Source organism: Pseudorca crassidens, chromosome 15 (genome assembly GCF_039906515.1).
Source record: "Pseudorca crassidens isolate mPseCra1 chromosome 15, mPseCra1.hap1, whole genome shotgun sequence".
Classification (NCBI taxonomy): Eukaryota; Metazoa; Chordata; class Mammalia; order Artiodactyla; family Delphinidae; genus Pseudorca; species Pseudorca crassidens.
Window position 1 is genome coordinate 34,568,972 of NC_090310.1, and position 17,918 is coordinate 34,586,889.

Below are 17,918 nucleotides of genomic sequence, written 5' to 3' on the forward strand. Positions count from 1 at the left end.
CCTTGGGCATGGGATTGGACGGCCATGCCTGGTAACAGGTTTGTGCCAGTTATGTCCAGGAGCCCCTCCAACTGGGAGGGGAGGTTAAGAAAACTATAGGCTATGAGCACTGGCAATTCCCACCCTTCTCCTTAGCATGCCCACTGCATGGCTGGGCTGGGTTTGCACAGTAATAGGGAGAATGAGACTTTTTTACCTCCTTCATTTCCATCAGACTTAACAAAAATCCTAAATCAGGACAAAATGAGTACTTACCTCACCCTCGACCAGGCTGTATGGCAGGGACAGTAGATCCTGCATAAAAAAATACAAAGACAAGAAATGTTGAGTTTCGCATTGAAACAATTGTTTTTCCTTTGTTTTTCTCTTAGACAAAATAACTATGCTCCTTGGAAAGAAATATTTGATTCATTTATTCCGAAAATGTTGATGGGGTGCCTAACACAAGCGAGGTGCTATTGTAGGCTCTGTGTTTCTAGCAATAAACAGACGACGAGTCCCTGCCACTGGGTGGCAGAGAGGAGGAAGGACGTAGCAAATAAGATAATAAATAACCATAAATGAAGATAATGTCAGATAGTAATAAGTCCAATGATGATAACAAAATGGGTTGTGGGATGGAGAATGACAGGTGCTACTTTATGTTGGGGAGGGTTGAGAGTTGAATGACAAGAAAGAGCCAGACATATCTGGAGTAGGTATTCTCAGTGTAGAAACAGCAGTTACAAAGGCCCTGGGGCAGGCACGAGTGGACAAGGGCCAGGAAGCAGGAAGTTTGGAGTATCGGGATAGTCAGACATCAGGGAGGCAAGCAAGGGCCAGATCATGACTAGCCTTGAAGGTCAACATATGGAATTTGGGTTTTCTCTAAGCAAGTTCGGAAGCCACCAGAAGATTTTAAGCACACTTTCACAGAACCAAAAGCCACACCCTACTCAGTAGGCCCAAAGAGCCCCCACGCTGTGGACTGACCCACGCACATGCTCCCCTTGTTCTCAGAATGCCGAGCCAGCTCCCAGCACGGGAAGGGCCCCGGCTGAGACGAAAGGGAAAAGGTGAGTTGCACAGACACTTCGTGAAATGCAAATCCCAGGGCCAGGTGGCCCCCGGGCCTGGGACATCACTATCCAAGCCAAGTAAACCTTCTCTTCCTTCCTCTCTCTCTCCACCCTCTGCTCGCACTTCCACCATATTTCCTATTGGTCGAGATGGTTTCCCACCCAAAGGGAAAGAAGACACCACAAGCTCCCCTTTTCCTTGCCCAAAGCTCAGATTGAGCCCCTTCATCACATGCCTGTGGCCTCCCACAGCACCTCGGACTCCAAGGCAGAGAAAAAAGAGAACCCCTTTCCAGGACTCTGCTGAACCAAAGAAAATGCCCTGGAACTCGCTAGTCCCAGCCAGGGCTCCAGGCCCAACAAGCTGCGGGGAGCTTAACCAAGCCAGTACCTTAAAGACAAAGAGATGGGACGTTGCTCTGCTTTGCTGCCCAAGGTCTTGGGCACAGGAGACCAGGCCACCTGAGAAGACAACGTTCCACCGTTACCGCCCATCCATCCCAGGCTGAGCTCCAGGCTCCCCTCCTACTTCACCGGGTGGTCGTGGGGATTAAATGAGATACCACACACCTGGTTCACGGCCACCACTCAGCAAAGGCCCCAGTGTCAAGAGCTGTTAATAGCCTAGACCAGCATCTTTGCCCAAAGCATCTTTGCCACAAGCCTTTTTGCCATAAACATTTTCTCCACAAATATTTTTGCTGCAAAACTAATTGGCTGTAGGGTAATTTTACTGTAAAAGATAAAATAACAAAAAAGTAAAGAGGGATGTTAAAAAGGACATAATGAAAAATGAATAACAAAATTTAAGACTTTATTGTAAAATACAAAATATTTGCACACATTTAAAATGCGTGCAAATATTATACAATGGAATATTACTCCGCCATAAAAAAGAATGAAATAATGCCATTTGCAGCAACATGGATGGACCTAGAGATTCTCATACTGAGTGAAATAAGTCAGAGAAAGACAAATATCACATGATATCACTTATATGTGGACTCTAAAAAAACTGGTACAAATGAACTTATTTACAAAACAGAAAGAGTCACAGATGTAGAAAACAAACTTATGGTTACCGAGGGGGAAAAGGGAGGGGAGGAATAAAATGGGAGATTGGGATTGAGATATACACACTACTGTATATAAAATAGATAACTAATAAGAACCTGCTGTATAGCACAGGGAACTCTACTCAATACTCTGTAATGACCTATATGGGAAAAGAATCTTAAGAAGAATGGATATATGTATATGTGTAACTGATTCACTTTGCTGTACAGCAGAAACTAACACAACATCGTAAACCAACTATACTCCAAAAAATTAATCTAAAAAATAAAAATGAAATAAAATGCATGTAGATTCACAGCAATACTGTGCAAATAACTGACAAGGATCCATCTCAAACACGAGGATGCATGTTTGTAGCTGAGCTCTGTATCACTGCTGCTGCTTCTTGGCAGATGGTCACACGGCCATTGGTGAATGTTCCAAAGTTCTGTTGGAAACATGGGTTCAACTTAGCGCCTTCAAATCACCTAAGGATTTGCAAACTGATGCTATCGTTTTCTAGTATAATATGTGATTTGGCTTTGCACTCTCAATTTCACACTTCCAGTTAAGTTTTATCACCGTGTTTTCTATCAACTACATCGATAGAGTAGTTGTTACCATCCACTGCTTTAAGACGACCACATCTACTCATCACTGTTTAGACCATCACAAGGGCGAAGATGGATGGAATATAAAAATGGGAGTCTTGCGTCAGTGAGGAAACGAAGCCAACTGTTCGCCAGTTATTTTATCTTTTACAGCAAAATTGCCTTAGGGCCAATTAGTTACGGGGTGAAAATGTTTGCAGCAAAGATGTTTACAGCACAGAAGCTTTAGGGCGAAAATACCTAGAACCATTATTAGTATGTTTATTACCACTGTTGGTCAAGTCCACGCCCCACAGATTAACAATGAACGTGGGCTAGGACCAGCCAGCACAGACCGTCCACATAAAGAGAAATCTTCGGGGACATGACAGAGCTAGGGCCACAATTTGGAAACAGGTAACTCGTGGAATAAATGTTAAGCTGCTTCTCTTACCACCTCCCAAAGGCTGTTAGACCAGGCACGCCTGTGGCGTTTCTCTCCTGTTTGCAAAGTGTAAACAAGAGGGCTTGTCCTGCCTGCCTGTGTTGAAAGGCATGGGCAGGGTAGAGCACCCGTCTTCTCCTCCCCCATCAGTGCCTGGTCCACGGGGCAGGCTCAGGTGGGTCTCTGACCTCAGCTTACAAGGGAGGCACAGGCTGAAAGGTGGGGGGGGGGGCAAGGTGGAGCCCGGGGTCTGCATACAAGGGGGTGGACCAACATAGATCTTTCTCCTGGGGTCTCAGAACCGAGCCCTGTGCCTCCCCCAGTCTTTCCTCTGTCCAGCATCCCTCCCCTTATCTCCAAACCCTCCTTCTACGCCAGCTCCTTCTCTGAGGCCCCCTCTTCCTTGCTCCTTCACCTCCTTTAGTGACTGTAAAAGTTCAGTTCTCTTTGCTTCTTTATGTCCACCCTCCAGAACTGTGCTCAACATTGGAGACACAGTGAGAAGAACAAATGGACATGGTCCCCATGCCATGTAAGGGTACTTACAGTCTGGAGGAGAAGCAGACAGGAATTAGGGAATCACAAATCCAAGTAAGGCTACAGCTCCAAGGAAGAGCATATGAGGGCCCTCCGCCTTCTCATTTACTCCTCAGCGCCCACTCCCCCTTACCCGGACAGCTTTATTGCACAGCCCAGGACCCTTGTCCCTTCTCACCTTGCCTGGAACCCTCTGCAGTGAGTCTGTCTGTCCCCTCTCTGACATCTTTTCCCAAAGCCCTTCGTCCTTTGGGCTCCGTTTCCTATGCCTATTCCGGGAACACCACCATCCTCTAGGAATCCGCCTCTGCATGCACATTACTCCCCCTCCCTTGGAACCATTTCCTGTCCCATCCAGACCTCAATCCCGACCTCCTCTAGGACCCCTGTATGTGTGTGTCTGGTCCTGGCTGCCATCCTGAGCTCCAGACCCAACAAACTGACTGTCCTCTCGCTCTCTCCACATGCGTGTCCCACTGACATTTCAACATCACACGGTCCAAGCCACGCCCTCCTCTTTCCACCAGTTGTGCCCCCTCATCTCCTGGGTTGGAGAAGTGCGTCCCAGTTCTGCCAGCCCCCTGAGCCTGAAGCCTGGGTGCCTCCTCTCACTCATCCCCATGCTCCAACCCTCTTGATCCACGGCAGCTGTGCCTCTTGCACTGCACTCTCCCCCCTGGTCTGGTTACTGCATAATAACTGCATAATAATAGATGCTTCAAAGGCTTCTGGATAAGTCTCTTTGTGCTACTGAAAACAATTTGGCTGAAAGCAAAGGGACCAGCAGGACAATTTGGTCAAAACGAATATTCCATGGCTGTTATTTTTCTGAGTGTTGGTCATCTTAGTGTGCCATGATGTGCTTTTAAAGAATTTTTATGCACTAGGATCTGTTTATTCCCCCATATTCAGAGTTTCATTTTATTTTGTTTGTTTAAGAAATCGAGACCTAGTATTGCCAGGCTCAGCTGTAACTAATGGCAGACACTGGGCAATGAAAAGAAAGAGTCTCCTATAAAAATCTCATTCATAGCATTCATCTAGAGAGCCTCATATAACAGTCCCTTGAAAAGCAATGTATGTGCTGCCCTGTGAAAATCCACTTTGCAGTATGTGTGATACTGGAAAGGTAGGGTCTCCATTGAATCCATACAAATCAGGATCCATACTATTTTCCTCACCACTCTTTTCTGAATCATAAATGAAGAAAGCCCCTACTATTCACCAAACTCACCCCTCAAAAAACAACACAAATTAGACATGTATTCTCCTGGGTTTTTTCCTAAACATGTTCAAACATATCTGCCTATATATACATATGCAGATACACATAATATATACTTCTTAATTTTAAAAAGTGGATTGGAGCTGTAGATATTGATCTGAACACTTGCTTTTTATAAACTTAACAATAGAGTATGAAAATCTTTTCCATATAATTCATGTAGAATTGAGTTTCTCAATTCCAGCACTGTTGAAAATTTGGCCTGGATAATTCTTTGCTGTGAGGGGCTGTCATGTGCATTGTGGGATGTTTAACAACATCCCTGGCCTCTACCCACTAAATGCCAGGACCATATCCTCTCCCCCAATCATGACAACAAAAAATGTCTACAGACACGGCCAAGGGTCCCCCAAGGGGACCACCAGTTGAGAACCCCTGGCGTGGAGCCATCACTTCCTTTTTTAACAGCTGCACAGAATTCCATACTACGGATGAACCATATTTTATTTAATTATTCCCCTATTCATCAACATTCAGAATCTATTTTAAATGCATCAGAGGGATCTGATGGTTAAAAAAATATCGTGGCAGCGTATAAAGAGTCATTTTACTTTATCCTTCTCATAAAATTTGAATGATTGTGTATCTGGCTTGTTTAAAACAGACAGGTACTCTGTGTGCATTAGGCAGCTCTATGAGTTTCTTTTATGTTTGTTCTATGACGTGGGCGTTGACAGAATTCCACCTTATGTCAGAAAGAGACGGGTGATCTTCCATGCTATGACGGCATATGGGGAGGTGGCACTCTCATCCACAACTGGTGGGGGAAGCAACCGGTACCACTTTTCTGGTGGCCAGGCAATCAGGCAAAACAGATCAAGAGCCATCACTCTGTCTAACTATCTATTTCTTGTTCAGTAAAATTAGGTGGACATCTACAGTCTGCCCCTCCCCTTCTCTTTAGCCTGGATGGACTCAGTAAAGCTAGATAGCTCTCAAAGATAAATGCCTGGCCCTACTCAGAAAGACAATTAATGAGCTCAGAGACTGCTTAAACGGAGATGAAATGTGAGATTAACAGACGCAGGGCCATCTATCCACCCACCAACAGGCTATCTCCTCCTCACTGCGCTGTTTCATTAGACATCGCCAAGGAAACCCACCGAATGCACCATGGCTATCAGGTCTATTTTTGAGATAATTACAAGGCTTGGGCTTGGATCCACTTAAAGGCAGAAATATGGGACAGAGAAAGATTAAGGTGAACTCTACCCCTTTCTCCTCTGCTGAAAATGTCCCAACAGGCTTTAAAGGGAAGAGAAAACCGCCTGAAACTTTCACCAGAGCCTGGTTGGTTGCTGCAGGAGCTGTGGGGCCCAAAGCTCTAATTCTGAACAGTGTCCAATAAAATAATGAGGTACCTTCCCTCCCTGCAGGCTAGTCTCCTCACCCACCCCTTCTGCTCGCGGCGTCTGGGAACACGAGTGCATTAAGGGGAAGGAAGGAGTAGGGAAGAAGGAGAGGAGGAAGGAGGGGCAGAGGACAGTGCAGAGCAGGATCCTGTGTCTCTTAGCATCACACCATTGCACTCTCTGGAAGCTCAGATGTTGCCACTCCATGCATCACTCTTAAAAATGGATCTGTCCTCTGCTCGCATGACCTTGCAAACAGGGAGACCGTGACGGGGTGAAGTCAACTCTGGGCCGGCTTTCTTGTTTCCTCTCCAGGCTGCAATCTCCTAGAAGGCACAGCAAGAATGCAAAACAGCAGGGAAGAACCCGGTTTGCTTGCGGCATCTCCGTCCCTCTACCCAGTGGAGTATTTCTGCAGACACTCCTTCCCCGTCATCCGTTTCGTGAGCAGAATTTCCGCCTTGACATCTGAGGGTGTCCCTCACTCCCCACCCTGATGACAAGGACAATGACACTGGGATATCAAGCAACAATATTCATAATAGCTGCTGCACAATGCCCAAGCAGGTGACACACTTTGCTCCTGCAACAGGATTAGAACTTGGGTTAATCTTTGTACTTTTCCTTGGTGCCCCTCCTTATATAAGACTTTCCATCAATCAGAGGCCTCCTCCTTGCCTCTGGGAGGATTAGGATTACTTTAGCAGGAGTGAAAAGAGAAAGAAACAGTGTTCAGTCTTTTTTGATATCCAAAGGCAGCTGCCAATCCAATGCCTACAGAATAATCTTGCCCTTTGAGGGAGATCACATAACCCAGGATGAGGAGCTCCATCACCATGTGGAAAGAGTCTTCCACAAACTGCCACCCAAAGACTGTAGATGGTCCAGAAGGAGTCCTGCTCACGCCCCAAGCCTTTGCAGAGCCCCAACAAAACCTCTCCATGTGCCCGCCCCCTTTTCACGGGTGCCCTCCTTTTTCAAAGGAGACTTATAGGCCGCTTAAAAGATAGAGGGTGGGCTTCCCTGGTGGCACAGTGGTTGAGAGTCCGCCTGCCGATGCAGGGGACACAGGTTCGTGCCCCAGTCCAGGAAGATCCCACATGCCGCAGAGCAGCTGGGCCCGTGAGCCATGGCCGCTGAGCCTGCGCGTCCGGAGCCTGTGCTCCGCAACGGGAGAGGCCACAGCAGTGAGAGGCCTGCGTACCGCAAAAAAAAAAAAAAGATACAGGGTGAGGAAGAGAAGTTGTAATGGTGTAGACAGAACAGTGGCGAACTCCCCCCATCATATGTGAATGAAAACATTTAATCCTCACAAAAAGACCACAAGAAAGGTGGATATTATTATCATGTCTGGTTCACAGATCATGAAAAGAGAGAAGTAAAGGTCCCAGGGTCCCTGTGGTTGGCGAGATAGGATTCAGACCTGCTTTGTCTAATTCTAATTCCAAGACCTCTCTTGTCCCCAGATTCTTTCACATAAATGAAAGGTCACACTTGGCATTGTCCAGAAGGACACACACTTGCCCTCAGGGAACTTCCAAGTGACTTGGGAAGGCAAAAAAATATTTAAGCAGAAGTGAAATATCATAACAGGCAAGGAGCAGAACACTCCAGATGAGGGAAGAAGGTCTGTCAACCGGGTCTCCTGGAAAGCAGATGTCAAGGTGGAGTTAACCATGCAAAAGGTTTACTGGGGAGTAACACCTGAGTGGGAGTTAAATAGTGTCCCCCCCTCAAAATATGTTCAAGTCCTAATTCCCCAGAACCTGTGCATGTGACCTTATTTGGGAAAAGGTCTTTGCAGATATAATCAAGGTAAGATGAGGTCACACTGGACTGGGGCGGGGTAGGGAGGGAATCCCTAAATCCAAAGACAGTGTTCTTAAGAGAGAAAAGGAAGATTTGAGACATAAGAGACACACAGACACAGCGAAGAGGGCAATGTGAAGACAGAGGCAGAGACTGGAGCGATGCAGCCACAAGCCAAGGAACGCCTGGAGCCACCAGAAGCTGGAAGAGGCATGTGGGGTCCCCTCTTAGAGCCTTTGAAGGGAGCATAGCTCCCTTGATTTTGGACTTCTAGCCTCCAGAACTGTGACAGGATAAACTTCTGTTGTTTTACAGCGCCAGTTCGTGATCATTTTCTGCAGCAGCCACGGGACACTGACACAAGCCGTGCAAGGAGAAGGGAGGAGGCAGGATGCGACAAGGGAAGCTGTCAGTGGGGATGCAGACCTGACAGTTCCTGGCCGCTCGCCAGGGACTCCAGAGCCAAGTGCCCATTAGAGGAGTCCGGCAGAAAGGGTCAGGTCCTAGGACCACAGTCTTGCAGTCATTGGTCGGCGCCAACCTGAGAAGAGCAGGGCAGCTCAAGGGCTGGAGGCAGGCCCAAGGCATTGACAGCTGGAGGCTGTCATCTGTCCACACCGTTCACAGCTGGGCTATGCATCCCTCTCGAAGGGAGAGTTCTGTGTCTGCCATAGTGTGGACACAGGAAGAACAGGATCAAGGTTCCACCCCACTTTTAAACCCCCCTGTGTGCAAATAAGAGAACAAATAAGAGAACCACCAACTTGGAAGGAATCATTATCTGTCTTGCTATCTCATTCATTCATTCATTCACTCATTTATTCACTCCACCACTATTTCCTGGGGCCTGCTCTGTCCTGGCACTGTGCTTGGTGAACTGGCAATCCAGAGTGAGCCAGCAGCAGCTCCTGAACTCTGGGGCTTGCATCCTAGTTAGGGGGACAGAGCACGCTAAAAGGTGCTATAAGGCAAGGCTGGAGGGACAGGTGGGCACAGTATCAAAGGAGCCTTGGGATCCAGCCCAAGCTGGGAGTCTGGAGTCTTCCCAAGGGCAATGGAAAGTCACTAAACATGACGGCAGGAAGGGACAGGATCACTTTAATTCTCACATGGACAATAGTTTGGATGGAGCAAGAGTAGAGATAGCTTAATACGTTGAGAGGCACCTGTGGTTTTTGCAAAAGGTGATAGAAGTGTGAATTAAGGTGGTGGTGGAGGGAATGGAGGAAAGGAGACAGACTTGAGAAATATTTTGGAGATAGAATCAAGAGGACTTGCTGGTGGGTCACCGTGTGTGTGTGTGTGTGTGTGTGTGTGTGTGTGTGTGTGTGTGTGTGTGTGTGTGTGTGTTGCAGGCCAGGGGGTGGGGATGGGAAAATACCACGACCTCTTGTTTTCTGAGTTGCATATCTGGTGCAAAATGATAGGTGATGCTAATAATTGAGCAGGGAATATTTGGGGAGAAGAAAAAATTGGGGGAAGAGTAAGAAAGTGTTTGATAGGCACGGGACAAGTGGACACATGACATTTGAGATGTCCTTTAGACATCCATTTAGAATGGTCCAGAAAGCAGCTGGACATGTCAGTGTGGGATTCAGATGAGAAGTCTGAACTGAAGTATGAATTTAGGATCTGAGGGACCTTACCAGTTGGTCTAGCAAAGTGCTACGGTTGGTCTATGTCAGAATCTACTTGGTCCCACCAGCCGCATCACAGTGCATAGGGATATGATGAAGGCTTGGGACCCACCTGAACAGGTACGCTGTATCTGTCATACAGGTGGGACAGGGAACAGCTTGTCAGCCATGTGGATGAGGCCCTTAACACAGGGGACAAGGGTCTTCCCTGAAGACCCAGGACCATATCTAACCCAGACTCCAATGCGTGTTCACATGTGGCCTCAGAGCACTGGAGCACAACAGATCGGATGACAATCCTGCCTAGCATGGGCGAATCCAGTCATCAGGAAGAGATGATGTTGACCAGGTACTCTCTGAGCAAGTCACCAAGAGGTCAGGGCGTGGTAAGTACCGCAGGCCAGAGAGCTCCCTTCAGTACCATAGCCCATCCTGGCTCTTCAGAGACACAAGACACAGGATACACCACATGATCCAAGAGTGTTTCAAACTATGGAAGCATCTTGGTGAAGGGGAAAGAGCCTGGGATATTAAAAGTCAAGTGGTCCTGGCTTCTGCCACTGAACTATGAGATCCATCAGCATAAGGATTATATCTGCCTCGTTCACTCCTACATTCCTAGACCTAGCCATTCCTGGTACCCATCAGGAGCTCAGTAAGAACCAGTAAGATGGATGGATGGATGGATGATGGACAGGTGGATGAGCGGATGGTGGATGGATGGATGGATAGGTGGGTGGATAGGTGGGTCTAAATTCCATCATGTTCCCTTGTCATTAGGAATAAAGACAGCCAAAATTTAAAATCCTTTAAAACCCATGTGTCCATTTTGATTAGTAGCAACCTTTAAACTCCTCCCTCAAGCAACAGCAGAGGATCATAGTTAGGAGTGTAATCATACTGCCTATGATAGCCCCACCAAGGCTACGAGGCCTTGTGCACATCTCCCAACCTCTGTGAGACTCACCTGTGTGAGGGAGAATAATAATTGTACCTGTTTCTTTGGTCTCTAATGAAATGAAATGAGATAACCCATGCAAATCCCTTAGGACAATGTATGGCAAATAATAGGTGCATGATAAATTGTATATTCCCCCTCCTCCTTTCCTTTCCTCTCTCCTCCTGCCATCAGCCATCAACTCTCACTGTGGAGCGCTGCCCTCCTAGCCATACCACCCATCTGCAGGCCCCTGCAGCCTCTCACCTTTTCTCTTGTTCCTGAGGACCCTAGCAAATCAACAATGACACAGAAAACAACCATACACAGTTAGCACATGCTGGGTTGATTGTGCTAAAGCCTTCATAATCCAACTCTGAGGAAGAGCATCTAGTACTCAATTTTTAAAATGTAATATATATTTAATGCAATATTAATATTTAACTCAATGCAATATTTAATTTGATATTTAATGCAAATAAAAATAGTAAACATATTTATTAATGATTTACACAAGTACTTGCCTATTCTGTTTTTAAGGCATTTTTCTCCCTAGAAGATAATTTTCTACCCCCCAGAAAGCAAATACAGGAGGGCTTTTGAGCTGGTTCTTGTATGTAGGAGAGAGTTGTCATCTTGTGGGTGGGCTTGGCCAACAAGCAGCAGCCATGGCTTTCATTTATTCATATAGTTAATGAGGGCATACTATGTGCTGGACACTGGGCTAAGATCTGATGGGAAGAAAGAAGGGTCCTTATTCTCTCAGAGCTCACAATTCACTGGGAAGTAAGATAAAATTCTGTGACAAATAAAATAAGTGCCAGGAAGGAAATCTACACAGATAGTCACACTGAGCACTAGCAGGGCACCCAACTCAGACTTGGGTGGGGGGATAGTCAGGGAAGGCTTCTTGGAGGAAGAAATATATGAACTGATATAATTGGGAGAAAGGGAGGAAGAACATTCTAGGCAGAGGGAAGAGTTGACTCAAAGGCTGCTAGGGACTGCATGTTTGTGTGCCTCCAAAATTCACATGTGGAAGCCCCAATCCCCAGTGTGACAGTATTAGGAGGTAGAGCTTTGGGGAGGTTATTAAGTAATAGAAGTAGAGCCCTCATGAATGGGATTAGTGCCCTTATATAAAAAAGAGACATGAGAAAGATGATATATCTCTTCACCATCTGAGGGCACAGTGAGAAGGCAGCCGACTGCAAGCCACGAAGAGAGGCCTCACTGGGAATCAAATTAGCTGGCACCTTGATCTTGGGCTTCCAGCCTTCAGAACTGTGAGAGATAAATTTCTATTGTTTAAGCCACCCAGTTTATGGTAGTTTGTTATAGCAGCCCAAGCTGACTAGGACAAAGGCCTTCAGAGACAGGGTTGTGCCAGAGGCAAGAGAAATTCAGAATGAATGAAGAAGAGAAGTAGGGGTGAGATTGGGTCTTGTGGGACACGAGAAGGGGTTTGGATATTATTCCAAGATGATGAGACTTACACGTTGGAATGACCGGGGCTGAACTTCAGAAGTAACACACTGACTAGAAGACAGTTCTACAGCCCATATCTATTAAAGTAATCAAAAGAAGAGAGGTGTCAATGGAAATGTAAAGAGAATAGATTCAAGAAATATTTAGGACACTGAATTGACGGGTCTTGGTGACTGGGTGTGGCAGGTGAGAAAGAGGAACAAAACAAAGACATGTGCGTTTTTAACATGAACAACTGGGTGGATGCATTAAACGATGTTAGTTGTCAATATCATTGTCATCACCACTATCATCGTCATGATTGATGATGTCTTGGTGCCACTCTTGGGGACAACACAGAAAAAGTCTATTTCTACTTCCACAACCTGTCAGATCTGTTCCCCCAAATAAATGTAACCCATGGAAGGTGCCAAGGGTGATGATAGACAAAGGGGTTTCACTTGGGTTCATGCTACATGAGCCAAACAACCCAACAATATGAGATCACTTACACGTGGAATCTAAAAATAATACAAATGAACTTATTTACAAAACAGAAACAGACTCACAGACATAGAAAACAAAGTTATGGTTACCAAAGGGAAAGGGATGGGGGTAATAAAATAGGAGCTTGGGATTAACAGATACACACTACTATATATAAAATAGATAAGCAACAAGGATTTACTGTATAACACAGGGAACAATATCCAACATACGTAATAACCTATAATGGAAAATAACCTGAAATATATATATATGTATATATATACACACACACATATTATTGAATCACTTTGCTGTACACCTGAAACTAACACAATATTGTAAACCAACTATACTTCAATTAAAAAAAAAGAATCCTAGCCGAGCCCAGCCTTTCAATCATCCCAACCCAGGCACCAGACATGTGAGTAAAGAAGTTTCCAGATGGTGATGTAGCTTCAAGCTGTATGAGTCACCCCCAGCCATCTGAGTCTCCCTAGCTGAGGCTCCAAACATTAGAGGACAGAGACAAGCTTTGCCCTGTCCAAATTCCTGACCCACAGAATCGACAAACACAATCAAATCATCATCTTATTTTACTGCTAAGTTTGGGGTGATTTGGTAAAGAGCAACAGATAACTGGAACAAAAGTTGTTTTCTAGACGTGGGATGCCACTAAATCAAAACCCAGATCATGTGGCATTCACTTGGTGACCATGTGACAGACCTCCAGGAAACAGTTGGTGAGGGCAAGAAGGAAACTATTATTAGAAGCTGAGGAAAAACGAGTTCCTTGTTCTGTAGTAGAAGAAAGTTTGACAGCACTATTGGTTGCAGTCATTTGGAAACTAAAAGTGTTCTGAATGAACTCAGGGATGCATCTAAGGAGATTTCCATAGTATTGAAGGTGTCTTCTGGCTTCTTCTAGATGCCTGTATTAAACTGAGCAAGGACAGAGCTCAATTAAAGAATAAATGATATCATTTGGGGAAAAGTTGGGAGTAAATACAAAAAGCCAAGGACAATCTTTCCACCCAGCAAAAGGCACTCAAAGTAAGAAAGGACACATCAATTCCAGATTGTTATCATAACACTATGCTTGTTCTGGAGTAAAGATGAGGTCAATGGTGACTGACATCCATTTGTTAAAATCTCAGAAATTTCAAAGAGGACAGAGAAGCAGGGAGGGATAAATTAGGAGTTTGGGATAAACAGATACAAACTACTATATATATAAAATAGATAAGCAACGATATTTTCTGTGTAACAAAGAGAATTATAGCCATTACTTTATAATAACCTGTAATGAAATACAATCTGCAAAAATACTTAATCACTATGCTATACACCTGAAACTAACATAATATTGTAAATCAAATATACTTCAATAAAAAATAATCTCAGAAATATTTAAGGTGGTGCCTCCTAGAGACCATTTCAGTCAAACAAAGTCCCATCTGAGAATCTTAAGGAGGTACTTGAAGACAATAGATTTTCTAAGGATATTAAGTGTGCTATCCCACAGAAGCTCCATAGGAGGCCCAATTACAGAAGGACTTATCTCAGAGAGATTTATGTGTGTAGTTTTGGTCAAATGAAACAGATAATGAATTGCCACATAAGAAATCCACAAAGTCTTTAAAGTAATTATACCAGCCTGGACTAAGAAGAACTGAGATTGTACTAATAAAAGGGGTTCTGTGGATCCCCAAACTTCTACAGACGGAAAGAAAGTTGAGAAATCTACTCAGCTGCAAATATGGCCTATTTCTTATGGGGGTAAAAGAAGGTGACTCAAAGGTCAGAATCAAGATCTCAGAGGATGGAGCCAAAAGCCACAAAAATCATTCCCAAAGACCTGTTTTGAACCTTTATCAAGAAATGGTCCTTAGATGCGAAGCTGAATTTTAGAATTACTATGGGCAACTGACTGCTATGTTTTCCCCTTTTCTTTGAATAATAACTTTTATTACACTTATCCTACACCTGTCTCATCATTACATATTGTGTAGAGAGGGGGAGCAGATAATTTGTGTCTTCAGTTTACAGGTCTTCAGATCTAGAGGAACTATATCCAAGGAACCAAACTCAAGGATCCTCATCCACATCTAGACCTTAAATAAGGTTTATGATATCCTTGGCCTCAAGCCAAGCTTGATGGTACAGTGGGAGATACTTTTAGGGGATCTTAGGAGAGTCAAGTATATTTTGCAGGTGAGATAAATGCAAATAATTTGTAGCCAGATAACATACTGTGTTGGTTTTAGAAACATGTCCCCAACTCCTTTAACACCCTATTGGGATGTGGGAGCCATCTCCCCTGAGTCTCTAGCCTGCTGGCCCACCTGGCAGGTGTTAGACTTGCCAAGCTGCATAATGCGTGTGCCAACTCCTTTAAATAAATGTCTTTCTATATATTACACACCCTATTGGCTGTGTGCAGTTCAAGTCCAAAGGCCTTCTGCTGCAGAATTCCCTCTTGCTCAGTGCAGGTCTTTTGCTCTAGTCAGACCTTCAACTGGTTGGCTGAGGCCCACCCACGTTATGGAGAGCAGTCTGCTTTGCTCGAAGTCCACCAATTTAAAGGTAAATCTCATCCAAAAATACCCTCACAGGAACACTCAGAAGAATGTCTGGCCACATATCTGGGCACTGTGACCCAGTCAGTTTGACACACAAAATTAACCATCACACTGGTCCAAACCTCTGATCCAGAAATTCTCTGAGTTTAATAAAATAGTTGTTGTTTTATGTTTTTTTAGTGTGGATTATTATATAGCAATGCAACATTAGAACACCCCTTAGAGTCACTACTTTGGGAAAAATCCTGGTGTTCTCCTTACTTTCTGTAAGTAATAATAAATCCTTCCTTCCCCTGAAAAAAAAAATTAGAACACTCCTTGATATAGACTCCTACAGAGGAAGGCATACAAGACTTTGGCCAGGCAACTCTGTACCTGAAACACTGGAAGTATGCAATCACTTAGTGAGAATACTGCATTTCACTCTAAGTCAGCAAGGACAAGGAATAAAATCCAAACTTCAAATAAAACCCAACCTCCTCACACAGGATGCCATGAGCCCCAGCCCACCTCTCCAGCCTACCTCCTTTGATTCTCCCTTCCTGGAAGACACCAAACTCTTCCCATTCTCTTTGCCTAAGATACTCTTCCCTCACCTTTTTCGAACTTGAGAACTAAACTAAAACAGTATGATCCCTGACCACTCTATCTAAGGAAACCCCCCAATGAGCAAAGGGATAACAAAACCCTTCCTCCTTCTGTATGAGAACTTAACCTTCAGTTAACTTCCTAGCACTGTCTCCCTGGTAAACTAATTAGCTGAGATGTCAATTCTATTACTAGGCAACATTACCCAGAGTATAACTGACCTCTCACTGGTATGTTGCATCCGGTCTAGGAATAACTATAAATGAACTATGAGTACCTGATGGAATGCCATAATTTTGATGTCATTCCTCTGTATTAGGATGCTCCTTGCAGAGTTCCTGAGAGCTCTGCTTATGGCACTGTGACAAGAGATACTGGCTCCTGTGACACATGCAGCTTCTAAGCCAGGGCAGAGCTGCCCCTGCCCAAGTTCAAGTCTTCTTGCACTGATGCTGCATGAACCACTGAGGAGGAGGAACACCTGATGTTGCCCTAGCAGCCAGCTGGGTTTCCCATCCTCTATCCTCCTAGAGCTTGTGATGCTAAGAGTGAACTGTGGAATTCTTATGAGTCTGAATGTTTAGTTGAATCTAGGAAGACCCTTAGTGCACCTCCCTACTCCCATTTTCTCCCTCGTATCACCCTGTTTTTCCTTTATGGCACCTTTCACACTTAGTTTACTAATTACCTGTTAGTTTATTGACTGTGAACTCGAGGAGGTCAAGGACCATGTCCATCTTGTTCACCACTGTAAACTCAGCACTTATCCAGCTGCCTTCACATAGTAGGAGCTTGATAAATATTGGATGGATGGGGTTTCCCTGATGGCGCAGTGGTTGAGAGTCCGCCTGCCGATGCAGGGGACACGGGTTCGTGCCCTGGTCCGGGAAGATCCCACATGCCGCGGAGCAGCTGGGCCCGTGAGCCATGGCCGCTGTGCCTGCGCGTCCGGAGCCTGTGCTCCGCAACGGGAGAGGCCACAACAGTGAGAGGCCCGCGTACCGCAAAAAATATATATATATATATGTATATTGGATGGATGGACAACGTTAGAGGAGGAAGTTGCTAGAAAGTTGTAAGAGACAAAGTAAGAGGTAAACAGAATCCAAATTGCAGAAGACCTTATTCGAAGTGCTCATGAGCAGTGAAGTACCCTAAGGACCTTGAAGAGACGCAGAAGAGAGGGAGCTTCAAGATGGCGGAAGAGTGAGACGTGGAGATCACCTTCCCCCCCACAAATACATCAGAAATACATCCACATGTGGAACAACTCCTACAGAACACCTACTGAATGCTGGCAGAAGACCTCAGATCTCCCAAAAGGCAAGAAACTCCCCACATACCTGGGTAGGACAAAATAAAAAAGAGAGACAAAAGAATAGGGACGGGACCTGCACCACTGAGAGGGAGCTGTGAAGGAGGAAAGGTTTCCACACACTAGGAAGCCCCTTCGCTGGCGGAGACCATGGGTGGCGGAGGGGGGAAGCTTCGGAGCCACAGAGGAGAGCGTGGCAACAGGGGTGCAGAGGGCAAAGCAGAGAGATTCCCACACAGAGGATCAGGGTCGACTGGCACTCACCAGCGCGAAAGGCTTGTCTGCTCACCTGCCGGGGTGGGAGGCCCTGGGAGCTGAGGCTCGGGCTTCGGTCCAATCGCAGGGAGAGGACTGGGGTTGGCGGCGTGAACACAGCCTGAGGGGGCTATTGCGCCACAGCTAGCCGGGAGGGAGTCCGGAAAAAGGTCTGGAGCTGCAGAAGAGGCAAGAGACTTTTTCTTCCCTCTCTGTTTCCTGGTGCGCGAGGAGAGGGGATTAAGAGCGTCGCTTAAAGGAGCTCCAGAGACAGGGGCGAGCCGCGGCTATCAGCGTGGACCCGAGACCGGCATGAGACGCTAAAGCTGCTGCTGCCACCACCAAGAAGCCTGTGTGCGAGCACAGGTCACTGTCCACACCTCCCTTCCAGGGAGCCTGTGCAGCCCGCCACTGCCAGGTCCCGGGATCCAGGGACAACTTCCCCGGGAGAACACACGGCGCACCGCAAGCTGGTGCAACATCATGCCGGCCTTTGCCGCCGCAGGCTCGCCCCGCATC

At 45.8% G+C, this 17,918-nt stretch overlaps 1 protein-coding gene across 25 annotated transcripts in view; it reads right to left on the reverse strand.

Annotated features, from left to right (window-relative positions):
• RBFOX1 (RNA binding fox-1 homolog 1) overlaps window positions 1-17,918 on the reverse strand; it is a 2,180,200-nt gene that overhangs the window by 1,956,815 nt on the left and 205,467 nt on the right. For all 25 annotated transcript variants that reach the window (XM_067706699.1, XM_067706702.1, XM_067706687.1 and 22 more), the window contains exon 2: window positions 256-294. In XM_067706699.1, the coding sequence (XP_067562800.1) occupies window positions 256-294 (39 nt within the window). The remainder of the gene's footprint in view (window positions 1-255; window positions 295-17,918) is intronic.